General features: G+C 44.7%; 1 protein-coding gene across 2 annotated transcripts in view; it reads right to left on the bottom strand.

Annotated features, from left to right (window-relative positions):
* The window catches only part of pawr (PRKC, apoptosis, WT1, regulator), an 80766-nt gene that overhangs the window by 30586 nt on the left and 23155 nt on the right, over positions 1–27025 (bottom strand). For both annotated transcript variants that reach the window (XM_014153425.2, XM_014153426.2), the window contains exon 3: positions 1156–1287. In XM_014153425.2, the coding sequence (XP_014008900.1) occupies positions 1156–1287 (132 nt within the window). The remainder of the gene's footprint in view (positions 1–1155; positions 1288–27025) is intronic.

The following is a 27025-nucleotide window of genomic DNA, read 5'->3' as shown; positions in this document are numbered from 1 at the left end:
CAATTAGCTAATTCTTAATTTTATTTCTGTATTTCAGAGTCAATTGAGGGGACTGTTTCATTAAAACCAGTAGAAGACTGTTTCTGAATAAGATGTATGTATACATTATTTATAATAAATTATGTATAATAAGTATTGGTGATTCAATAGCCTAGTTAATCATTACATGACTTTTAACACACAATCTATGTTTTGCTTTGTCTTGCAGTAACCCAGAACTATCAGAGGCTCTCTCTTTCGGCTGCTGCGGACAACGACACGCAAGTTGTTCTTCATCATAATAATTGTATGTCTGCATAGCATTTTGGCAGGTTAACTCATGCTTATTTCTGGAGATGAACTCATGTCTCCAGTCAAGCAGGTAAACCAGCGGCGTGTGGCCGAAAGGCGGCTGGTTCTAATCCCAGGCTGGGCGCTGGAGAAAAAAAAAATGACAGAATTGATCTGACAACTGGAGGGCTGCTGGGTTCACATCTTCAAAACATTCCCCTTCCGTTAGGCCCTTGAGCAAGGCTTTTAACCCCACAACATGCTCTCCATCCAGGGTCGCTGCATGCAGCTTCAACCTGTGGTTGTCTCAACTGTATGTGTGAGGTCTGCTCTTTGGTGGTGGTTGAGAACAGAGCAGAAGACACCTTTTGTTGATCACTAACTAATGGACAAAGTATTGTATAGTAAAGAAGTCAGCCAGAGTTGACGTGGGCCATCATTCAAACAAAGACATGCCTCCCTGGCCACCAGTGCATATTTCCAAACTATGTACGCATAGAATGGCAAATAATTAGAGCTGGTATTCATTTATCCATTATTTAATTGTTTATTAAAGTATATTATTTCCTCAAAATAGTAGTAGCCATAATTCATAAAATGGCACCATGCAGTGTTCAACAGTATATGGAAACAATTTGGTTCAGTGAAGAACCTCTAGGGTTCTGATCAAAGAACCATATAAAAAGGGTTCTATATCGAACTTCTAGGTGTTTCATATATGAAGCAAGCGATAGGAGGGGGGGAGAGAGGGTTCTAAGTGTGTACAATAACTTGGGGAGCCAAAAGCCTTATTGATTGATATGACTTGAGCCCAGAGTGTTTCCGGGTCTGGTTACATGGTCAGGCAATACTCCAGGCCCTGAGGTTGGGTGACATGGTCCTCACCTGTAGTAAGTGGGTGGCGGCCCCTGGGTCAGAGGTCATGGCTTCGTTCTGTTCCGTGTTGAGCTGTGTCAGCTGCTGCTCCTCCTCCTTCGCCTTATCCCCTCCGTCGTCATCATCCAGCTCATCCAGGCTCTGCAATACAGAGAGAGAGAGAGAGAGAGAGAGAGATGAACACACCTTTATTGAATAATTAAGGTGTGAATAGAAAGGTCAACTTATTGAATGGTCTTTAGGTGCAAATAAAAAATTAACTATGCTATACACTAAGTAACATATCAACAGGATGTACAGCTATTGAAAGAGAGAGAGGCACGGGTAGTGAGACACCACCACTGATGTTGGCGCGCGGTGACAGCCGGGGTCATTCTCACTGTAACCGTGGTAACCTCCGGAGAGATGTGGCCCCGGTCCCCTTAATCCTCTTAAGACATGATTTCTTTCACAGCCCCTGGACAGCTCTGACGCAACCTAGGCCACCTTCACTGGGACACGTAGGCAACAGGAAGACGGCCGGCAAGGGGTCCTTACACTGCTGCTGTGGACGTGTAGTTAGAGAGGGCTTTTTGACCAGTGGAATGTCCCCGAAAACACTGGGAGCCAACAACGCCCTGTGATGTAGGGGTCAGTCGGGGCACAGCGAGAAATTGTGAAATTCATGATATATGCAATTAAGTTAAGTAGTGCATCAAAATAAATGAATATGCATTGAGAAAATACAGTTTGACTTTGAACTTGACGGTTGTATCATCTATATTGACAGAAACAGGAGCCAACCTCCCACTTGTGCAGAACACAAACCAGTCTTTCCTGTTTTCACGCTGTGCAACAAACAAAAAAAGGTGCTTACCAAACGAACAGGCCCTTGAATGGTAAAAATAGCCTTAAAAGGCTAAAAAGGAATGTAGTCATTTGCAAAGACCTTCCTGCCAAAATGTTTATCAGCACGCCTGGGGAAATGCCAAGTCCTTTCTTCTCTGCTCTAACTCAGGCAGAGGTTAACGCTAGTCGTTCTCGTCGGGCCTATGACACATTGACACAGACATTACTTTTAGGAGCACGCTGCCTGTGTCTGTGCAGACTAGCCCAGTAAACACACTGCCTGCCTTTAGCCATCTGACCCCTGCAAAGGGCACAGGGATGCTCTGTGCTGTTTGATTTGCCAAAACATTCCTCTGCTCCCTCCCAACTGCCTACAGTAATACACAGCTGTAGACTCCGGAGAAGCAGGGGTCAGAAACATAGAACCAATAACATATGGAATAATGAGGGATATTACACAGTCTAACAGAAGTCTGTCTACATCAACACAGTGTTTTAAGACTAAAAACGTTGCTATGCAGTTACCCAAACAGAGGGACTTTAAATCTGGAACTGGGTTACGAACATTTATTTTGGATCACGGTGCTGGCTGTTTTACCCACTATTACTTCAAATCATTTCCATGCATTTGTCTTACTCCAGATAAAACAATGGGAGATCTAGGCTCATCCTTTTAAGGGATGTTTCTGTTTCTGATTTCAGCTGAAAGAATGTGTGTTTTTCCGACCCAGCCAGTGAGGAGACTATGCTAAGTCATATTTTGTCTCTGTACTCGATCAGTCATGGTGGCCACGTCTCAGTCCACAGGGTCAAATAGGTTAATGTCAACAGAACCATGGATATATATAACCTTGGTCCAGCATTCACTTCCACATTACCAAGTCCGATAGTGAAGTATTATAGGATACTGTCCTTAGCATGCTAGTAGATACCATAGACTTCTAGTCATTGTGCTAATGCTAGCTAGCATTGGCTCGCGAAACTACCTCTAACGTCCTTCATACTGGAGGCAGAGGCATACTGTATGACTAATGTACAGTAACTAACTATTAAGAATGGGTATAAAATATCATGGTGTAACCACACAACTTATCAGACAGCTGTATTTAAAATACAGATAAACACAATTAGCAAACACAGACACATATCCATTAGACACACAGCTAAACTAGGGACAAGTATCACCTATTGAAAGCAGGAAGAGGGCACTACTGGTTGCCCTGGGAAACGCTGAGTACATTTCCTCCCGTCAAGGGGCTCAGATAAAGTGGTGATGATGACACACACCAGAGGGGAGAGGGGAAGTGGAGGAGTGAGTTCTGAAAAGAAGCAGCCGAGTCCCAACATTCCTTCCTCTTCCTGTTAATGTGTGGGACCTCGGCAGGCGTAAAGCGCGAGGCCTCTGAAGAGCGTTTACTCAACATGTTATTGAGGTCTCCAAACGCCAGTGTTCATCATGGGAAGACAAGTCCAGTTAAGAAGCTACATCTGGACCCGACTGTGGCGGTCCATTAGGAATGTGTGTGCTGGGTAGAAATGTGTTACTTTTGGGGGGAAATGATCCGCAATCCATCATTCCAATGCTGAATCTATGGCAGGAGAAACTTGCAAAATGTCTGACCTTTGGTGTCTATACCTCCCTGGATGGACATTTCAGTGTCTCAAATAACACTGCTTATGTAATGGAGGTGAAGAATCTGAACAGTTTATAGCATCCTCACCTTGTTGTAAGATGGGGAAAAAATCTTCAAGAACAAATTTCCAACAGCTGCTCCTTGACAGAACTATAGCAGCAGACAGCTCATACAGGCAGAGCACTCATAATATCTTCTCTCTCTCCTCAGTGCGGTCCTATACCTAATATCCCCTTCTTAAACACTAACACTCATAATATCTTCTCTCTCTCTCCCCACTCAGTGTGGTCCTATACCTAATATCCCCTTCCTAAACACTAACACTCATATCTTCTCTCTCTCTCCCCCCACTCAGTGTGGTCCTATACCTAATATCCCCTTCCTAAACACTAACACTCACAATATCTTCTCTCTCTCCTCAGTGTGGTCCTATACCTAATATCCCCTTCCTAAACACTAACACTCATAATATCTTCTCTCTCCCTCTCCTCATTGTGGTCCTATACCTAATATCCCCTTCCTAAACACGAACACTCATAATATCTTCTCTCTCTCTCCACTCAGTGTGGTCCTATACCTAATATCCCCTTCCTAAACACTAACACTCATAATATCTTCTCTCTCTCTCCCCCCACTCAGTGTGGTCCTATACCTAATATCCCCTTCCTAAACACTAAGTCAAGTCATTTAAGAAGTGATTTAAGAACAAGTAATTTAAGAACAAATTCTTATTTACAATGATGGCCTACCAAAAGGCAAAAGGCCTGCGGCGGGGACAGGGGCCTGGGATTAAAATAAATAAATGACAAAACACATATCACAACAAGAGAGACAACACAACACTACATAAAGTCTCTCTCCTCAGAGGACCTGTTTGAAAAATTGAAGCTGACCGCCAGCGCCGACATGTTAACGTGCCAGCGCTCTGTCCGTTTACTCCTCAAATGTATTAATAAACAAGCAAAGGGTACCTCCGTCCGCTAGTCTTTTCTTCCCATTGGAGGCTGCTGCTACGGTGGTATTGGGTGACCGTGTTAAATGACTTGTGTTCATTAATTACCTACTGCATGCCCTGGCACTGACTGAGTTCATTTGGATGATGTGTTAGAGATGGAGCGGAGAGGAGCAGTGAGGAAAGGAGAGGAACAACGGCACTGAGATGATTCACACACTGCCCACTGTCCATTAATCATCAGCGTTGTTCGTTCAGCCTCAGCTAGGACCTGGCTCACAAATACAACACAGAGCTCTCTGGAGGGACTGGAGGAACTCAGGTCTGTCAGAGATCAAAGAGAGAACAAACATCCACGGTGAGAGTCGGGGGGTTAAATGTGACACTTGAGGACGTTGCTGCCTATGTGGGTTAAAGTAGAGGTTTGCCAGCTACGAGGCCTGAACAATATCATCTGACAAGGTCATAAGAGTTTGTGTAAAATATGACTGTCTGGTTATCGTAACAACCTGTAATGGTCCGACGTGAAATAATAATATCATGGAGGCAGATTAGGTGTATTCTGAATTAAACTATGGTTGATTCGCTGAGTAAAGGGAATAACGTGAGGATACAAGTGCATTACCCACAATACCTCTTGGCTGTAGCAAGAGTCCAAGGGAGTGCCCGGATTCAGGCAAGCTGTCTCACACACACACACACACACACACACACACACACACACACACACACACACACACACACACACACACACACACACACACACACACACACACACACACACACACACACACACAGAGTGAGAGTGATGAAGAGGCATCAAACTGCTCAGTGGGCTGTGTCAGACAGATGGAGGTGCTGGTCAGCTATGGGGCCAACCTTAAACCATCTCTGAGCCTCTAAAATCAGTGCCAACTCTCTCTCCCCAAACCCAGAAAGTGTGATTTATCGGCCCTGTTAATCCCAGACTGGTTTTGTTCCCAAAATGTATATATATTATTTTATTTTAACTTTGAGTTGAAATTCCAAATACTTATTTTTGCTTGCAGGGGTTGGTTTGGGCCTTGAAGTCAAACTGTGTACAAGACATTCTCATAAAATGTAGCTTGTCTTGGCTGTGAGTACAACTTCTTTATGTAAACTGAGCAAAAAAAAGAAACGTCCTCTCACTGTCAACTGCGTTTATTTTCAGAAAACGTAAATATTTGTATGAACATAACAAGATTCAACAACTGAGACATAAACTGAACAAGTTCCACAGACATGTGACTAACAGAAATGGAATAAAGTGTCCCTGAACAAAGGGGGGGGGTCAAAATCAGAAGTAACAGTCAGTATCTGGTGTGGCCACCAGCTGCATTAAGTACCGTAAATTCCGGACTATAAGCCGCAACTTTTTTCCCACGCTTTGAACCCCGCGGCTAATATGTGGATTTTTCCTGCTTTCAATTTATTTTTTTTTTTTAAAAACACATTCTGTGACGTGCTCAGTTTTTTGGCGGCATGAAGCTTTCATTAGACCAATGAAATTGCCGAACGGGTTAAGGTCAAACAACTTTTTTGTTTAATGTTTAGATTAAATCGAGCGCTCTCAAACTTCCCATCATTCTGATTACGGTAGTCATTTTGTCACCCTCATCATGGCAAAGACACAGAGAAATGCATATGATGCAGCTTTCAAGTTGAAGGCGATTGATCTGGCTGTTGGAAAAGGAAATAGAGCTTCTGCACGGGAGCTTGGTCTTAATGAGTCGATGATAAGATGTTGGAAACAGCAGCCGTGTTTCGTTAAAGCCTATTTATTTTTGTTGCAAGCCGTGTTTCGTTAAAGCCTGTGTAAAGTTAATTTGTTTCAATGTACCGGTAGGCACCTGCGGCTTATAGAAATGTGCGGCTTATTTATGTTCAAAATAAATAAAAATTAAATTCAGTGGGTGCGGCTTATATTCAGGTGCGCTTAATAGTCCGGAAATTACGGTACTGCAGTGCATCTCCTTCTCATAGACGGCACCAGATTTGCCAGTTCTTGCTGTGAGATGTTACCCCACTCTTCCACCAAGGCACCTGCAAGTTCCAGGACATTTCTGGGGGGAATGGCCCTAGCCCTCACCTCCGATCCAACAGGTCGCAAACGTGTTCAATGGGATTGAGATCTGGGCTCTTCGCTGGCCATGGCAGAACACTGACATTCCTGTCTTGCAGGAAATCACGCACAGAACGAGCAGTATGGCTGGTGGCATTGTCATGCTGGAGGGTCATGTCAGGATGAGCCTGCAGGAAAGGTACCACATGAGGGAGGAGGATGTCTTCCCTGTAACGCACAGCGTTGAGATTGCCTGCAATGACAACAAGCTCAGTCCGATGATGCTGTGACACACCGCCCCAGACCATGACGGACCCTCCACCTCCAAATCGATCCCACTCCAGAGTACAGGCCTCAGCGTAACGCTCATTCCTCCAGTGATGTCTGGTGAGGACCTGCCTTACAACAGGCCTACAAGTCCTCAGTCTAGCCTCTCTCGGCCTATTGCGGATAGTCTAAGCACTGATGGAGGGATTGTGCGTTCCTGGTGTAACTCGGGCAGTTGTTGTTGCCATCCCGTACCTGTCCCGCAGGTGTGATGTCCATATGTACCGATCCTGTGCAGGTGTTGTTACACGTGGTCTGCCACTGCGAGGACGATCTGCTGTCCGTCCTGTCTCCCTGTAGCGCTGTCTTAGGCATCTCACAGTACGGACATTGCAATTTGTTGCCCTGGCCACGTCTGCAGTCCTCATGCCTCCTTGCAGCATGCCTAAAGCACATTGACGCAGATGAGCAGGGACCCTGGCAATCTTTCTTTTGGTATTTTTCAGAGTCATTAGAAAGGCCTCTTTAGTGTCCTAAGTTTTCAGAACTGTGACCTTTATTGCCTACCGTCTGTAAGCTGTTAGTGGCTTAACAACCGTTCCACAGGTGCATGTTCATTAATTGTTTATGGGTCATTGAACAAGCATGGGAAACAGTGTTTAAACCCTTTACAATGAAGATCTGTGAAGTTATTTGGATTTTTATGAATTATCTTTGAAAGACAGGGTCCTGAAATAGGGACGTTTCTTTTTTTGCTGAGTTTATATATATATATTTTTTATCAAAGTTTATCAAGCACAAGCCTGGAACGGGAAAGGACCATTAAACTGGGTCTAAAGCAGAAGTCCACATTTCCCCTTTTTTATCAAACTTTTCAGCAATAACATTTTAACAAGCACGTTTAATACTCCACCAGACCTCACAGGGACGGAATCTCCACGTGGGGTGACAGTAAAAGTATGCCATTACAAAACATAGGCTACAACTACTAGGAAACACACTATATTTCCTCCGTGGTCATCAATCATGAGACAGTGCTAGCATCAGCTTCCCTCTCTTTTGTAGTTAGACCTGGGCAGCCAGGAGGCCAAGCAGAGGTCTACTGTCTGACCTCTGGCCCCAGCTTTAATCCATCTGTGGGAATAGACCATGCAACAACACCGCAGTGTGTCTCACTGTGCTCTTGCTTTGCCAGCCTCATTCTATGCTCTATAACCTCTGTGGTTTGGACAAAGAGCCAGGAATTGAACTGCTGGGCATGTTATGAGGCTTTGGGGGAAGCGTTTGAGAGAGGGCAGAGAAGGTATTAAAACAGACTCAGGGCCTAAACTCCTAAAATGGTAGCTTACACTGAAATACCACCCAGCTCTCTGTACTAACCCCATTTCTAATGTTGTATCACAGAATGGGGTCGTCTTGTTTTCTGAGAGCATTACGATTTTGTATCAACTGTGACAGAGAATCAATGAAAGTGAGCAATTATTGCCATGTGTACCTAATGGATAACAATGTACTATGCTGTTTGGTTGTCCATCAGTCTATGTAGCCCCCAGGAGAGGCCTGAGGAAGACCTTATTAAACTTTGAATAATAATAATAATAATAATAATAAATAAATAAATAAATATATATTTGGCAGATGCTTTTATCCAATGCAACTTAGTCATGCGTGCATAACATTTTACATGTGGGTGTTGAACCCACGACCCTGGCGTTACAAGCGCCATGCTCTACCAACTGATACAAAGGACCACCAGTCAGTCTCCTGACAGGGCTCATCCTGCCTAAAGCAGTGCCTCTGACCTCAGAGGATGTGTGGTCGTGACCTCTCCCTGGTTTCATCCGCAAGATGACAGAATGGTCATAAGAACAACGAATGATAGTTTAGTGAGTTGCTCAACAGCCATGAAAATATCAAAGGCTTTTTAATGGATACAAATACGTGACAACACACTTAATTACATGTATTGCATCACGCATTCCTGGTGCAAAATTATCATTGATTTTCATAGGCATCCTGCTACTAGGAGAGTTCTCCACCTCATGTTTTATTCCCAGCCTTAAATGTGGCGTGCAGACACAGACAGACAGACAGAGACAGTGCCAGACAGACAGACACAGAGACAGTGACAGACAGAGACAGTGCCAGAAAGACAGACACAGAGACAGTGCCAGAAGGACAGACACAGAGACAGTGCCAGAAAGACAGACACAGAGACAGTGCCAGACAGTCAGAGACAGCCAGACAGACAGAGACAGTGCCAGAAAGACAGACACAGAGACAGTGCCAGAAAGACAGACACAGAGACAGTGCCAGAAAGACAGACACAGAGACAGTGCCAGACAGTCAGAGACAGTGCCAGACAGTCAGAGACAGTGCCAGACAGTCAGAGACAGTGCCAGACAGTCAGAGACAGTGCCAGACAGTCAGAAACAGTGACAGAAAAGATGATGGGTTCAGGTGAGCAGTATTTAAAATGACTCAAACGAAGAAAACAACCTTGGTAAGAAGATGACGCCGCATAAACTCTGGAAATATTATGAATGCATGTCATTCGCTGATCATATGTCACGATGTAGCAATTTTCCAGTCGTATGGAGAATTGCTTAATTACATGGTTGCTTCTTCATTTCTAATGAATAATTAGCAGCTGGATGTTTGGTTGAATTTATGAAACAGAGGAAATAGGCTACTGTACACAGAGCGTCTTCGAGAAAAGACAGCCAGTGCCGTCTTGTCTTTAGACGGGGCGGCAGGTAGCCTAGCGGTTGGAGCATTGGACTAGTAACCGAAAGATTGCAAGATCGAATCCCCGAGCTGACAAGGTAAAAAACCTTGTCGTTCTGCCCCTGAACAAGGCAGTTAACCCACTGTTCCTAGGCCGTCATTAACCCACTGTTCCTAGGCCGTCATTAACCCACTGTTCCTAGGCCGTCATTAACCCACTGTTCCTAGGCCGTCATTAACCCACTGTTCCTAGGCCGTCATTGAAAATAAGAATTTAACTTAACTGACTTGCCTAGTTAAATAAAGGTAAAATAAATAAAAAGACGGCCAAGGATTTTAAAAGATTACAGACTCACCTTGTAACTGATGACCAACAGATCCACTCTCCCCCCGTTGTCATCCCTCCAGAACAAAGTGATTTTACACTGTGTAAAAAGGCAGCTTGACGTGAAGGCACATGTACAGCCCGTTCCAGCTGTTATGATTTTGGACCATAATGTACATCTTTCATACCAGGACATGGCATCCATTCATGAAATAAAACATGAATATTCAAGACAATAGATTTCAGCACAATAGTTCTATGTTGGAATCAATTCAGCACATTTGGGCTCATCAGCGTCCAATGTGAGCAGTGTTTAATACATCGGTCTAGTCTTCTAAACCTATCAGATCCTCTTATAGAAGCATCCCAGCAGGGCTGTATACTGTGCAGACCAAACTAACCTGTTGGCCAGGGGGTCTTTATCTCTGTGTTGACTCTAGCCCACTGCATAAACATTGCTTGCCTGGGTCTGATAGAAGGGTATGCAGCTTGTAGTTATGGCCCCATTAGCAAGTCTACTGTTTGTTTTCTCTAGTGTTTGACCAGGGAGGAGTGCCTCACGCACATCCAACTGCAAACACACTCAACTGCAAACACACTCGGTCCGGTCCACTGCTCTGGCTACCCTAGAACAGCTGGTTGATGCAGGTAGACTCATTGTGCTATGATGACAGGAAACCTCTGCATGACTCGAGGTTCAGACATGCCTGTCCACAGGTATAGGGAAAGAGAAGGGAAAGGGGGTAACAAGTCATTTGCCAGATGTTAAATGTATCTTCAGATTGCCTGCAGAGGCCCTCACGCCAACTGAATGCCTGCAAAGGCCCTCAAGGCCCTCACACCAACTGAATGCATTCAACCGAAATGTGCCTTCTGCATTTAACCCAACCCCTCTGAATCAGAGAGGTACGGGGGGTTGCCTAAAATCAACGTTCACGTCATCGGCGGCCGGGGAGCAGTTGGGGGTTAACTGCCTTGCTCAAGAGCAGAAGGGCAGATTTTCCCAACTTGCCAGCTCTGGGATTTGAACCAAGCCCTTCAGTTACTGGCCCAACGCTCTTAACCGCTAGGCTACCTGCTGCCCATATTCAATGGCAGTGTGGTTTTCAAATGATAGCAACAGTTACATCCAACTCTTCTAGTATGACACTGTTGACTCTTCCTGTTGGCATGACAAGAAACAATACCATCTCGTCTCCAGAGTTGCCGTGAGGATCGTGAAACTGTCTGAAGGCAAGTGTAGATGGGATATATTTAACATCTGGCTCTTCTATCCACAAGCTAAGGGGCCTGTACTGTACAGTAACTCAAATCAGTGTATAACAGTGAGACCAGGCTGATGGTAGCTGGGACCTGCTAGAGTACTTAGACCCACAGCTTTGGATCCAGGACCATCATAATGAATCCCTGTAAACCAGCAGTAATAACAGGGTGTGTGGTGGTGGTATACGGAGTCAGCGGGGGAAGCTGGTCCTGTGTTTTGTCTAAAGCCTCAATCAGACTGACAGCAGCATTGCGTTTGGATACACCAGAAGTAGATTCATATCCAATGGATAAATCCAACGTTTTAATCAAATTGTATCCGTAGACTTGACAGAAATAGTAGCAAAAGGTGAATGTTGAACTGTTGGTTGTACACATATCCAGAAGAAATGTTCAAATCAAACTTTAATTTGCCACATGCGGCGAATACAATAAGTGTAGACTTTACTCGTGAAATGCTTACTTACCAACAGTGCAGTTCAAGGAGAAGAAAATATTTAAAGTAGGCTAAAATAAAAAGTTATAATAAAAAGTAACACAATAAGAATAATGAGGCTATATACAGGGGGCACAGGTACCGAGTCAGTGTGCAGGGGTACAGGCTAGTTGAGGTAATCTGTACATGTAGGTGGGGGTGAAGTGACTATGCATAGGTAACAAACAAACAGCGAGAAGCAGCAGTGTACAGGAGGGGGGGTTCAAAGTAAATTGTCCAGCGGCGATTTTGATGAATTGTTCAGCAGTCTAATGGCTTGGGGGTAGAAGCTGTCAAGGAGCCTATTGGACCTAGACTTGGCGCTCCGGTACACGTAGAACAACCCCATGGTGTGAGGCTGTTTCTCATCCAGCGCCAGGCCGCCGAGCTCCCTCCATTGTTCGGTCATTCACAGCACCATCCACACAGTCCTACAGAAGCATGCAGGGGGAAGCAGAGCAGGTAGCCAGGAGACAAAAGGGAAAGCAGGGCAGCCTCAAATGCGCCCCCTCCCTTCCATCCTCAATGGACAACTATGCATGTTTGTTCCGTTGGCTGCTGACTCACGCTTAGGGAGAGGTATGGGCGTCAGGGGTGGTGGTCGGTACTGTTCGGGAGTCACCACGGTGGTGGGAAGGACCGATGGGACAGAAACAGTGTATTCGGAAAGTATTCAGACCCATTGACTTTTTGTTAGTTTTTTCCTCAATCTACACACAATACCCTATAATGACAAAGCAAAAACAGGTAAATTTTTTCTCCACATTTATAAAAAAATATAAAACTACAATGTCCAGTATTAACAGCCTTTACACTCAGGAATTTGTTGAAGCTCCTTTGGCAGCGAATACATCCTCGAGTCTTTTTGGGTATGACGCTACAAGCTTTGCACACCTGTATTTCGGGAGTTTCTCCCATTCTTCTCTGCAGATCCTCTCAAGCTCTGTCAGTTGGTGCACAGCTATTTTCAGGTCTCTCATGAGATGTTCGATTGGGTTCAAGTCTGGGCACTCAAGGACATTCAGAGACTTGTTCTGAAGGCACTCCTGCACGTCTTGGCTGTGTGCTTAGGGTCGTTGTCCTGTTGGAAGGTGAACCTTCGCATCAGTCTGTCCTGAGTGCTCTGGAGCTCGTTTTCATCAATTATCTCTCTGTACATTTCTCCGTTCATCTTACCCTCGATCCTGACCAATCTCCAAGTCCCTGCCACTGAAAAACATCCCCACAGGATGATGCTGCCACCACCATGCTTCACCTTAGGGATGGTGATAGGTTTCTTCCAGACGTGAGGCTTGACATTGAGGCCAAAGGAGTTCAATCTTGGTTTCATCAGACCAGAGAATCTTGTGGCTTCCGGAGTGGCTTCCGTCTGGCTACTCTACCATAAAGCCCACATTGGTGGAGTGCTGCAGAGATGATTGTCCTTCGGGAAGGTTCTCCCATCTCCACAGAGGAACTGTGTCAGAGTGACCATCAGGATCTTGGTCACCTCCCTGGCCATGGCCCTTCTCGCCCGATTGCTCAGTTTGAAAGGACGGCCAGCTCTTGGAATAGTCTTGGTGGTTCCAAACTTCTTCCATTTAAGAATGATGGAGGCCACTGTGTTCTTGGGGACCTTCAGCGCTGTAGAATTGTTTTGGTACCCTTCCCCAGATCTGTGCCTTGACACAATCCTATCTGAGAGCTCTACAGACAATTCTTTCGAACTCATGGATTCGTTTTTGCTCTGACATGCACTATCAACTGTGGGACCTTATATAGACAGGTGTGAGCCTTTCCAAATCATGTCCAATCAATTGAATTTACCACAGGTGGACTCCAATCAAGTTGTAGAAATATCAAGTATGATCAATGGGAACAGGATGCACCTGAGCTCAATTTCTCATAGCAAAGGGTCTGAATACTTATGTAAATAAGGTATACGTTTTGTATTTGTAATAAATGTGCTAAAATGTCTAAAAACCTGTTTTCACTTCGTCATTATAGGGTATTGTGTATAGATTGATGAGGAAAATGATTTATTTAATCAATTTAAAATAAGGGGTCTGGAAAAAGTCACATTACTTTCCAAATGCACTATGAGGCTAACCCAGTATTTAATGGGCTGCTCATCTCCTGAGCCAGTCCTACTGTCTGTCAGCCCATTACAACCTGACCTCTAGCCTCATACGCCCGGTAGGAGGCAGACAGACTCACATTCTCCACACACCCTTCATCTTTGGAATGCTTAGTATCTGTACACATGAACAACCCATCAACCTCTGTCTGACCTGTTTTTAGAATACCAGTGCAAAATGGGGCATTACACAGTAGCTGACAACCCATAATATTCTGTGTCAATGTAGTGTCAATGCTTGGATCTAAGGCTACCTAGCGCGGAGAGCAGAGTGCTCATCCAAGCGGCAGGGGAATCAGCAACAGCAGCACTTAACACTGGGTTATTGTGTCAGTAGGGGTTCGCCCCAACAAAAGGAGGCAATAGAGAGATGAAGAGATGTCTTGGCTGGGCCAGTATGAGCCAATAGGACCCCTCGGGACGCTTAAAGAAGAGAAAGCCATCGGTTCTTCATCCCTTTGATTGGGTTTATCTAAAAAAAAAAAAAAAAATTTTAAAAAGAACTAGCCAACGACAGTCAGAGCCAAGCGCCATTCAGTCCCTCGCTGCTTTTGTGTGAGCCCTCACGGTTTTTGGCCGCAATGGCTCGGTTTCTTGGCAGCAGCTTTTTCACTCTCATACAGTCTCAACTCTGGGACTACTGGGGTTTCATAGAGCTATCAAAAGACCCAAAGAGACACTGGGCTTCAGTAAAGCCGGTCTACAGCAGCCAGCTAGAGCAGTAGCAGCAACAAATGTCTATCACGTTGTCAGACTGGAAGATATCATCACTTCTCATGGCCAGGATGAAACCAAACAACCTAAAGGGCTGTGTACAATACCAGCTTCCTTTGTCCTTTCACGGGGTAGAATAATATATTCTGTCTAGAACATGAGAAAGGATATGTGTAAAACCAGTGCATACAATCACAACTATGACCATGTAAAACACAGAGCCAGAACAAACACAACGCATGAGAATGGATCAAGTCCTCTGTGACCGCAGGGTTGGGGAGTCAATTTCCAAGAGAGGTCTCAATAACAGTCTCAACCTTTGCTTGGAATCAAGGTTCTTTAGATTCAGGTTAAACAAATACAAGTCAAGACAATCTGTCATCCAAGAGGGAGATACAGAAGAGCTGCACAGCCATCTTATTCGTAACACATCAGGGTGCCTGCTCATCAAGTGACAGAAGGAGATGAGGAGATTAGCGGTGAGTCAGACCAGTGTGTGTTGTGTCTCTATGGTGACTGCTGGGCCAATAGGAGAGAGCAGAGCAGTAGTAGCCTGACGGCGCCTGATGGCAGTGCTGAACCATCCTCCCCTGCCAGGCAGCCACCTTCCTCTACTATACCTTTACAGGTCTACCACAGATACACGAACACAGACCAACAACACACCACAGACCAACAACACACCACAGACCAACAATGTTATCCAAGATGGCGTAGCAGTCAGACGTCTTTGTCCTTCGTCTTGTCCCATGTATATCTTTATCTTACATTCTTCACATATCTTTTTTATATTTTTCTTAACCTAAACTTCAAAATACTCTCCTGCATCCCACCTCACCCAATGTGGTGTGGATCTGCTTTTTTCTAAAGTATTTTTCTTTACCTCTGAATCGGAATCCCTCAACTGAAGCTAGCCAGTTAACTAGCTACTAGCTAGCAGTCAGCTAACCACTGCTAGCAGTCATCAGCTACCTTTAGCTCGGAGAGCTCTCGCTAGTTTGTACAACGCGATTCAAACCAGAGCATACCGGACCTATTTTTCTCTCCATATCCCCGGATTCCTACCGCAAGCTCTGAACCTTCTCACTTGGATCCTCGCAGCTAGCTAGCTGTAATCCGAGTGACTACTCCTGACTAACGTCTGTCCCTAGCCCATGCTAGGCCCATCTCCCGGCTAGCTGAAGAGGTCCATCAGGCACTCCTGGACCCCTTTTACTGCCGGTACGGGGTACGGAACCCCGCCGATTCTTCACAACTGGACTACCGACGTAATCTGCTCGAGGGGGTTACGCAACTGGCTCCTACTTTGCGACGTCCCCTGAATGCCCATCTGCTTGCCTGCTAGCTGTCTAGAGCATATCGGACTGTTCGCTAATAGGTCCATCGGCTAATTTCTCGTGCCACTATTCCTATTTTGCCAAATCGGCCTGGGCCCCTTTTACCACACGAAGCCCTGCTTATCCATCACGACTGGACTACTGATGTAATCTGCCAGAGTTTTTTTTTTTTCCTTTTTTTTCAACAGGCCCCTTCGTCGCGACATCCCCTGAATGCCCATCTGCTAGCCGCGGCCCGCTAGCTGTCTAGAGCATATTGGACTGTTAGCTGAATAGATCCATTTGCCAATTGGAGTGGACCCCTCTGCTACACGGAACCCTACTAATCCATCACGACTGGTCTATCGACGGAACCACACGAGGAGGCTAAAACAGACTATCCTCCGTCGCAACGTCCCTCTAAGGCCCTTCTGCTAGCTTGCTAGCTCCGGCCTGTTAGCTGTCTGAATCGCCGTGTCTCCAGCCAGCCCAACCACTCACTGGACCCTTATGATCACTCGGCTACGCATGCCTCTCCCTAATGTCAATATGCCTTGTCCATTACTGTTCTGGTTAGTGATTGTTTTATTTCACTGTAGAGCCACCAGCCCTGCTCAATATGCCTTAACCAACCATTTAGTTCCACCTCCCACTTATGCGATGACATCACCTGGTTAAATGTTTCTAGAGACAATATCTCTCTCATCATCACTCAATGCCTAGGTTTACCTCCAATGTACTCACATCCTACCATACATTTGTCTGTACATTATGCCTTGAATCTATTCTATCGCCCCCAGAAACCTGCTCCTTTTACTCTCTGTTCCGAATGTACTAGACAGCCAGTTCTTATAGCCTTTAGCCGTACCCTTATCCTACTTTCCTCTGGTGATGTAGAGGTTAATCCAGGACCTGCAGTGCCTAGCTCCACTCCTATTCCCCAGGTGCTCTCATTTGTTGACTTCTGTAACAGTAAAAGCCTTGGTTTCATGCATGTTAACATTAGAAGCCTCCTCACTAAGTTTGTTTTATTCACTGCTTTAGCACACTCTGCCAACCTGGATGTCTTAGCCATGTCTGAATCCTGGCTTAGGAAGACCACCAAAAACCCTGAGATTTCCATCCCTAACTATAACATTTTCCGCCAAGATAGAACTGCCAAAGGGGGTGGAGTTGCAATCTACTGTTCTGTCTTCCTATCCAGGTCTTTAACCAAACAATTTGAGCTTCTACTTTTAAAAATCCACTTTTCCAGAAACAAATAACTCACCGTTGCAGCTTGCTATAGACCACCCAATGCCCCCAGCTGTGCCCTGGACACCATATGTGAATTGATTGCCCCCCATCCATCTTCAGAGCTCCTGCTGCTAGGTGACCTAAACTGGGACATGCTTAACACCCCGGCCATCCTACAATCTAAGCTTGATGCCCTCAATCTCACACAATTTATCAATGAACCTACCAGGTACAACCCCAAATCCATAAACACGGGCACCCTCATAGATATCATCCTAACCAACCTGCCCTCCAAGATCTCAGCAATCACTGCCTCATTGCCTGCATCCGTCAAACAACCACCCCTAATCACTGTCGAACGCTCCCTAAAAAAAACACTTCAACGAGCAGGCCTTTCTAATCGACCTGGCCGGGGTATCCTGGAATGATACTAACCTCATCCCGTCAGTAGAGGATGCCTGGTTATTCTTTAAAAGTGCCTTCCTCACCATCTTAAATAAGCATGCTCCATTCAAAAAATGTTGAACCAGGAACAGATTTTTCCCTTGGTTCACTCCAGACCGGACTGCCCTTGACCAGCACCAAAACATCCTGTGGCGTACTGCATTAGCGTCGAATAGCCCCCGTGATATGCAACTTTTCAGGGAAGATAGGAAACAATATACACAGTCAGTTAGGAAAGATAAAGCTAGCTTTTTCAAACAGAAATTGCATCCTTTAGAACAAACTAAAAAAAGTTCTGGGACACTGTAGTCCATGGAGAATAAGAGCACCTCCTCCCATCTGCCCACTGCACTGAGGCTATGAAACACTGTCACCACCGATAAATCCACTATAAATGAGAATTTCAATAAGCATTTTTCTACGGCTGGGCATGCTATCCACCTGGCTACCCCTACCCCGGTCAACTGCCCAGCACCCCCCACAGCAACTTGCCCAAGCCTCCCTCATTTCTCCTTCACCCAAATCTAGATAGCTGATGTTCTGAAAGAATTGCAAAATCTGGACCCCTACAAATCAGCCGGGAAAGACAATCTGCTGCAATTGTTGCAACCCCTATTACTAGCTTGTTCAACCTCTCTTTTGTATCGTCTGAGATTCCAAATGATTGAAAAGCTGCCGCGATCATCCCCCTCTACAAAGGGGGAGACACTCCAGACCCAAACTGCTACAGATGTATATCTATCTTAACCTGCCTTTCTAAAGGTCTTCGAAAGCCAAGTTAAACAGATAACCGACCATTTCGAATCCCACCGTACCTTTTCCGCTATGCAATCTGGTTTCAGAGCTGGTCATGGGTGCACCTCAGCCACGCTCAAGGTCTAAACGATATCATAACAGCCATCGATAAGAGACATTACCGTGTAGCCGTCTTCATCGACCTGGCCAAGGCTTTCGACTCTGTCAATCACCACATTCTTATCGGCAGACTCAACAGCCTTGGTTTCTCAAATGACTGCCTCGCCTGGTTCACCAACTACTTCTCAGACAGAGTTCAGTGTGTCAAATCGGAGGACCTATTGCATGGTCCTCTGGCAGTCTATGGGGATGCCACAGGGTTCAATTCTTGGGCCGACTCTTCTCTGTATACATCAATGATGTCGCTCTTGCTGCTGGTGATTCTCTGATCCACCTCGACGCGGACAACACCATTCTGTTTACTTCTGGCCCTTCTTTGGACACGGTGTTAACTAACCTCCAAACGAGCTTCAATGCCATACAACTCTCCTTCCGTTGCCTCCAACTGCTCTTAAATGCAACTAAATGCATGCTCTTCAACCGATCGCTGCCCGCACCTGCCCGCCCGTCCAGCATCACTACTCTGGACGGTTCTGACTTAGAATATGTGGACAACTACAAATACCTAGGTGTCTGTTTAGACTGTAAACTCTCCTTCCAGACTCACATCAAGCATCTCCAATCCAAAATAAAATCTAGAATTGGCTTCCTATTTCACAACAAAGCATCCTTCACTCATGCTGCCAAACATACCCTCATAAAACTGACCATCCTACCAATCCTCGATTCGGCAATGTCATTTACAAAATAGCCTCCAACACACTACTCAACAAATTGGATGCAGTCTATCACAGTGCCATCCGTTTTGTCACTAAAGCCCCATATACTACCCACCATTGCGACCTGTACGCTCTCGTTGGCTGGCCCTCGCTACATACTCATCGCCAAACCCACTGGCTCCAGGTCATCTACAAGTCTCTGCTAGGAAAAGCCACGCCTTATCTCAGCTCACTGGTCACCATAGCAGCACCCACCCGTAGCACGCGCTCCAGCAGGTATATCTCACTAGTCACTCCCAAAGCCAATTCCTTCTTTGGCCGCCTTTCCTTCCAGTTCTCTGCTGCCAATGACTGGAACGAACTGCAAAAAAAAAATCACTGAAGCTGGAGACTCATATCTCCCTCACCAGCTGTCAGAGCAGCTCACAGATCACTGCACCTGTACATAGCCCATCTGTAATATAGCCCATCCAACTACCTCGTCCCCATACTGTATTTATTTATTTATCTTGCTCCTTTGCACCCCAGTATCTCTACTTGCACATTCATCTTCTGCACATCAAAACACTCCAGTGTTTAATTGGTATATTGTAATTACTTCACCACCATGGCCTATTTATTGCCTTACCTCCCTTATCTTACCTCATTTGCACACACTGTATTTCAATTTTTTTCTACTGTATTATTGACTGTATGTTTGTTTATTCCATGTGTAACTCCGTGTTGTTGTACGTGTCGAACTGCTTTGCTTTATTCTTGGCCAGGTTGCAGTTGTAAATGAAAACTTGTTCTCAACTAGCCCACCTGGTTAAATAAAATACAAATAAAAACAACACACCTCCAACGGATCTCCTAGAAACACACTGACATGTAGGGAGCATTGAGCTGGACAGAGTGCAGAAGTATATGTATCAATCAGAACAATCTCATGTTAAATGCATAGTTTCTACCTCTCTCATACTCCTTGCCAGGCCCACGTGTTTCATTTTCTGCTTTAGATAACTTTTTTTGGTCTTGTAATGATGTGGCGTTGTTGAACACAGAAATAGTCTGGTCTGGCACCCAGGGCAATTTCAAGGTAGTGTGATAGCACAAAGCAAACTTATTGAGGGGGAACTGAGGACATTGAGTGGTGGGAGAACATGTTGTCCCTTTCTATTTCCCACGTCATCCTTCACTTCACATTGGAGGTTGAGTTTGAAGGGGTATTCATCATTCAATCAAATACCACACACAAACTTCCTCCAATGTGGTTTCACTCTCAGGAATGCTAGAGTGGTGGGGTATTTCTGTGTAGCCTGGTTCCAACAGCTCCAAGGCTGGACTCTTTTTTTAGTTTGGGCCATTAGAAAAGTATGGCACTGAAGACTTGATTTCCTCAGGATATTTTCCCTCCATCTCATTAAGGGGACTGGCCTGTTTAAAAGCAATTTCGGCATTACAACAACAAGCTAATTAAGGAGATAATGTCTTATAGCAACAAAACAAATACCTCTGGAAACCAGCGCAGGGCACTGATCCAGAGTAGGTCACAATTCAATTATTTCAGATGGAGCTCCTTGTTCTCACAATGAGAGAAAATAAAGAACACACTAAGACTGACTCCAAGAATCAAATGAAGTAATGGGATTACCGAGCCTTGGGAAACAAACTGTCCTCTTTTCTTATTAGCTTTGTCATTCATGCTCATTTTCTTCTTAGCTTTTGTATCATCCCCCTTTAATTTGAAGGAATCAAAAGATGGAGCGAATTTTTAATTAGGCTAGGTTCTCAAATGAAATGCCACACACAGAGTATACCTCGTCGTCTCCCATTCGTACACCGGATCATCTGTTAGTCAAACACATGAGGAAGTGCTAAAAGCCGCTCAGTGCATGGAAGGAAAAATGCCAGCCCCCCTCAGATCCATGAACGGTTTCTACTCTGGCAAAATATCAATCCATCTGCACCAATCCATGTTCCATCAACCACCATTTATTTACAGAAATCCTCATTTGTGCTGATGCACGGTACACAGTTTACATAAAGGCGATCACTCACAAAATATGGCATTTCCTTGGGGGGGATGTTTGAAGGGATTTAACAACAATGGCAATTTATGAACTGAGGAGCTTGGTGCAAAGTTGAGGTTTGGCATCAAATTGACGGACATCCTCCTCCTGGGTTGACTAACAATTTTGCGGTTGACACAATTTACATTAGTGTATTAGTCATTTCTATTTAGAGAACTATGTTAATGCACTTCTCCCAAACAAAGCATTTGAAAAGGAATGTGTATAAAAGCCCAATGGCCCAAACAATAAAATGTGCATGACCCTGGTCCCTGCATGGGTAGCCCCACATGAAGAACTCCCGATTGAGGTTAAGTCCAGTGTTATGCTCATAAGAACAGCCCCTCAAAACACACACAGGGCTGACTGAACACCTACATTAACCTAACTACATACCGCACAGCTGTGGGAACTCCGGGGGACTAGTGTATCTTTGATTGACAGCCCTCTGGAAGAAAAATAAAAACAGGAGAACACTGACGACGTACCTCCCACCTCTTACTCCCCCCAGCCAAGTCCCTTCAAAGCCCAAAGCTCATTCCTACTTTCATTTCCTAAAAGGGTTCTTGAGAGGGGGACCAAAAGGGATTCTGGGAACAGGAGGCTCGGAAAAACAGACGTTTTCTACAAAAACAAAAGAGCACTCAGCTGAAGAGTTTATTATTCAGCAAGACAGAGAAGCTCCCTGAATTCCTGGGCATTAACTAATGAGGAACAAACGAGCCGAGCAGGGCTCCTATGTAAAGGCTGGATAAATCACACAGTGCAACGCAGCAACACAGGCTCCCGGGTTCCTCACAGGCCTTGTGACATCACAACCTATCAACGTCAACACATTCCGCACCCATTTGGTACCATTTAACAACGCAAAACCGAGAGAATGCACTGTGTACACTTGCACATATGTTTCTTGTGGATCAAATAACCCACACATATCTCAAAGTCCAAGAATCACAATGTCCAAGCCAGGTCATAACCACCAGGCAGCACAGTGGGTGAAGAGTGGCGTGTGGACAAGTGCTGAGGACAGGCGCCACATTCCCATTCTGATTGGTTCAAGCTGAGGTTGGTCCAATGAGGGCAGAAGGCCCAGAGACTAGTCTCTCGGGGCCCATGTACAAGTCTAAAATTCTCTCTCTGCATTAAAACTAAGGTATAACAAATGTTAATGGGACAATCATAAAGTAGTATGGCTTTGGGGTATATCAGAGATGTATAACAAAGACTCCTTTGTGACTTATATACTGTAAAAACGGCATTAACTTTAAGCCCATTATATAAACACACAGAAGGTAAAATATGGACTTTAATGAATCCCAACCTGGGGCCCAGTGTGTGTGTGTGTGTGTGTCTGCAGATGACTTGTGTTCTGGGGAAAATGTAATGAGTCTCTGAAGTGAGTCCCCAGAGTGAGTTCCAATATCAGAGGAATGTAAATGAACTGAGTGCGGATCCTCTGAGTAGTGGCGGTCAGTGCGAAGCTCATCGGGTTTGAGGGTTTTACTTTGAGCTCTCTGCACTCCCAGCCATAGCGAGGGATGAGTAGCAGACTTTTAAGCAAATAAACCAGATTTCTAACAGCTCCCAAACATGAAAATAATCTGGTTGAGTGATTAAATTTGTGGGGCCACCGGCCAAATATCTTCGGCTTCGACCGCCGTGCGAGAACTATGGGCTATGGTTGACGCTGTGGTGACAACGGGGAGACAGGAGCTGAAGACGCATTGGGGTTCTAGGCCTGTTACTGGTTAGAACCACAGGACAGGAGATCCAAACCAACTATGTAATAAAATGGTTTTTACTTCTCATTTTGAGGACTAGGAAGTATGGGATTGGTGAGAATGACAGACAAAACCTGACCTGAACAGAACAGTGTTCTATAAGCAAGGAAATTGCCCAGAGTGCTTTGAGAGAGAGAGACCCCACACGAAACACCCACAGACATCCCACTTATTTCAGGGCCAGGTTTATTCTTTCTTCCTATGTTTGCAAGGAATAGGAAAGGAAAAATAAGAGTGAGCTTTCTCAGGCATTCTGGACTTCCTCTCCTCTCTCACTGTCTGTGCCTTCCGGCCGGGGACAAACATTCACTGTCTTTTTTTGCCAAGAGTGGCATTCAAGCACAAGAACTTCAGATATGAAGGAAAAACAAAAACATGTTCTTGATATCGCTCTCTCTCTTTGTGTATTTCATGCTTCCTGAATCAGGACAAGCTGGGGTAATGCAACTCTCCTGAGGCTGGATCACAGCAGATGAGAGGCCTCTGTCTGTGAACTCTTTCTCTAATAAACATACTATTTGTTTCTAGGTTGAGTACTTTGGACTGAACAGTGTGCTATAGCAGCACTAGAGGCTCTCTCTTCCACGTAGCCTACTGTGGGTGGAATCACATGTAGGTGGATAGGAGCTGGAGGGAGAAGCCTCTGCCTGTGTTTTGGCTGTGTGATTCTCTTATGTAATCTCAATTGGGTCTAACAGAATGCTGTAATAAATCAAAGCAAGTAAGCTCTCGCAGTAGGTTTACCATCGTGTTCCATACCAGTTTGTGCTCCATACTGATTACGTTTTGATTATGCTCTGCATTATTGTGTCTAATGGTCCTTATCTTTTGTAGAGGAACTATTTTCCCTGCAGGGCAACTATCCAGCCCATTCCTGCCAGACCCCTAAAGGGTATAGTACACTGAAGAGATATGAACAGCCATCTGATTTCCTCAGTCCTACTATACAACTCTAGAGTTACTAAACCTCATCTTCAGTTCAGCCCATAAAAACAGTGTTTAAATAGAATCCACAGACCATAGGTACACTTTGATTGGAGTAATATCAAAATACCCCAGTTGACCAATGAAGTTTAGCACAAGTCCCAGCATGCACTGCAAATCCATAAGCACTACGGGAAGAGAGGGGAGTCAGGCAAAAGGGTAGAGATTCATTGGCATCTGTTCATAGACACGATGACGTCTACTGCACATGGAGACAGACAGGGATTTGCTACACTGGGCATTAAAAAAAACATGGCCACCATGCCAAATCCCCAACCAATGCCATAGGCTGATAAAGCACTTCACAGCACTACTGAGCTATAAAGCATGAACCAGCGCTCTAATGCCAGTTTACCCTCCTTTCCGGGACGAGCTGGCTGGTCTAATACCACCAACCCCGCTACCAGCTCTGGCAGTCCACCGTGTTAAACCAAGTCTGGCTAAGGGACGCACTGCCACCTCTAGGGCTTTGAGTGAGAACAGAGCCGTGGCCACACTGAGTGAGGTAATGAGAGTGAGAATCATCAGTGTGAATTACAGACTACAGGTTCAAATCAACTTGTTTTAGTCATCAACTCCAGGCCCTGAGAGGGCAAGACCACCCACTCTGAGACGATTAGCTGATAACCACAATATCAAAACAGGCTATATTACCATTTAGCAACTACGACCACCACTGCTTAGCTTAAATTAACCTGGGATTAAAATGTGTGCTTTGATGTTGAGCAAAAAATTGTGGCTGTTGTTTCAGTGCCGATAAGCAATTTCAAATTGAAACCAAAGTCTAAGAACCTCAAATCCTCTGTGAAGCGTAGGAGAGAGAGCATAATTAAATTCCATCACCTCTCTGATATCAGAAGTTATTTGACCCATTTAAACTATTTGCCCTTTGTAGAAGATCCCCATAAGAACAAGGTTTTAACAGCACACGGCTTCAATAACGCTTCTCTTCCACACGCCCACACTCATTCTCTCTCCCAGAACAGTCTCTCCCAGTCCTAACCTTCCAATACACAATCCAGTCAGAACATGTTAAGCCAACGCCCTTTCACACCTGTAGCTTCACAAGGCAATGCACTAAACTACTCAACACAAAGGAGACTAGCATTACCTAACACGTATAAGGCCAACATGGCAGGACTATGATACTATATAGCAATGTAAAGTCCCTAAGAAGGAGCCCAGGAGGGTGACTGGGCACAATGTTTGAGACATTGTGCTTTGATCAGTGTGTGAGTGGCTCAGAGCAAGTCAAGGAAATCCCTAGACACTCTGTTTTGACTGGCATACCCCGACTTGTGACATCTACTTATCATACAGACAGAACACACTGACAATGTTTCAATGCCTAAAAGGGGCGAAAGGGTCTGTAAAAACAATGAGAGGGTGAACTGAGGAGATGAAGACAGAGGGGGGAAAGAGAGAGAACTGAGGAGACGATGGCAGAGAGAGAGGGGGAAAGAGCGAGTGAGTGAGTGAGAGAGAAAGAGGGGGGAGTTTGAGAGGGGGATAGAGAGGGAGAGGCAGAGGCAGAGCGAGTGAGAAAGAAAGAGAGAAGGGGGTGGAGTTCGAAAGAGAGAGACTAAGTGGGAGAGAGAATTTGGGGAGAAACTGGTTCAATGGCTGATTTTTACGACAGTCTTATGTAACACCATCTAAAGTTTGGCAAGTCGCTTATCCAGGATGGGTTGATGGCTTCCAGGGCATTGTTCTTCTGGAGACACTTCAGAGAGATCTGGATTTCTGTTGAAGTGAGAGGGTGTCACGCCAAGGCAGTGGAATTCTCCAGCTCGTGTGAACTACACCTGTTGTTGCAGTGTTCTTGAGTTTATGACTCCAGTGAAGATCCATAAAATGCTAATCTGTTCATTACTAACACATTACAATAAATGAAAGATGGTAAACAAGGGTTTCTTCACTAAGTTAAAAGACCTTCAATGATCGGGTTAACATTGCGGGTTTGGTCAGTGTGGCGATACCCACTACAGGTCGGAAGAGAAGAGTATTTTTCATAAAGCAAATGCTACAGATACACAGGAATGTTAAAATATTATTTTTATTTGAAAAAAAGAGAAAAATGCAACCTTCCTCATGTTTCTCCAGGGCTTCAATGAGAATGTATTGCATTAGTTTGAATGTCAATTTTTAAGCCCATCATTTTCCACCAATGTAATTCTGCAGGCCCCGTTGTCTCCAAACCCCTTTTCATCTGTTTCAGAAATGTGCCTGTGTTGCTCAGCTTCGATGGAAGACACTGAACACAAACACAGATCTAACTTAGCCATATTTAGCATCTAGCGAACATTATCTAAAATGGAGTACAACAAATAACTCCATAAACCGGAAATACTTGTCGAATGACTAGGTTGTTTTCCTCCCAAAGTAAACTAACAACCAGACAGTGTCGAGCAGAGCTGATATCAGAGTGTGGAAAACAAAAACAGGCTGGTTTTCAGCAAGCGTTTATCAGAGTCTGGACCAGTCTTACCATGAAACACTCTCTCTAAAATAGTCAATGCATATCCTCACACACAGTAACTGAAAACTTGCCATCTTAAAAAAAAATACTCTGGGGCGTAAGTTTCCTGTCAAACATGACAATGATGACATACATGAGTAATGCTACTTATTTGGCTTCAATAAGGAAGGAGGAAGTGAATGAATGACGCGTATTTGCATAAAGCCTTTAGGTCTACACCTATCAAATGTCAGTTACATCTATCTGCATGAAGAGCAAATATGAATAAAGGGCCTTAGGGACTGGAGGAAGAGTTATTCACCAGTGAGGCAGGCACAGAGACTGGGTTCTGAACCAAGTTGTGTTTGTAGAATTCTGAATGTCAAATTTTATTGGTCACATACACATATTTGCAGATACTATTGCGAGTGCAGCGAAATGTTTGTGCAAAGTTGCTTAGGAGCCAGAAACAGTGCGGCCATGTCTATCGGCATCATCTTGATTATCATTGTCATTGATTTTAAAATAGAAAACATTTCTAATACAATAACAATATTCCAAGGGAGAGTAGAGAAAACACAAGAAACTTAGTATTCAAACGAAAATGCCTGAATTCTGAGGCCAAAACATCAAAACAGCTGTTTTGCTCAA

The sequence above is a fragment of the Salmo salar genome, chromosome ssa17 (assembly GCF_905237065.1).
Source record: "Salmo salar chromosome ssa17, Ssal_v3.1, whole genome shotgun sequence".
NCBI classification, from domain to species: Eukaryota; Metazoa; Chordata; class Actinopteri; order Salmoniformes; family Salmonidae; genus Salmo; species Salmo salar.
The sequence above is the reverse complement of the archived record's forward strand: the minus strand, read 5'-3'. Positions and strand labels throughout refer to the sequence as shown.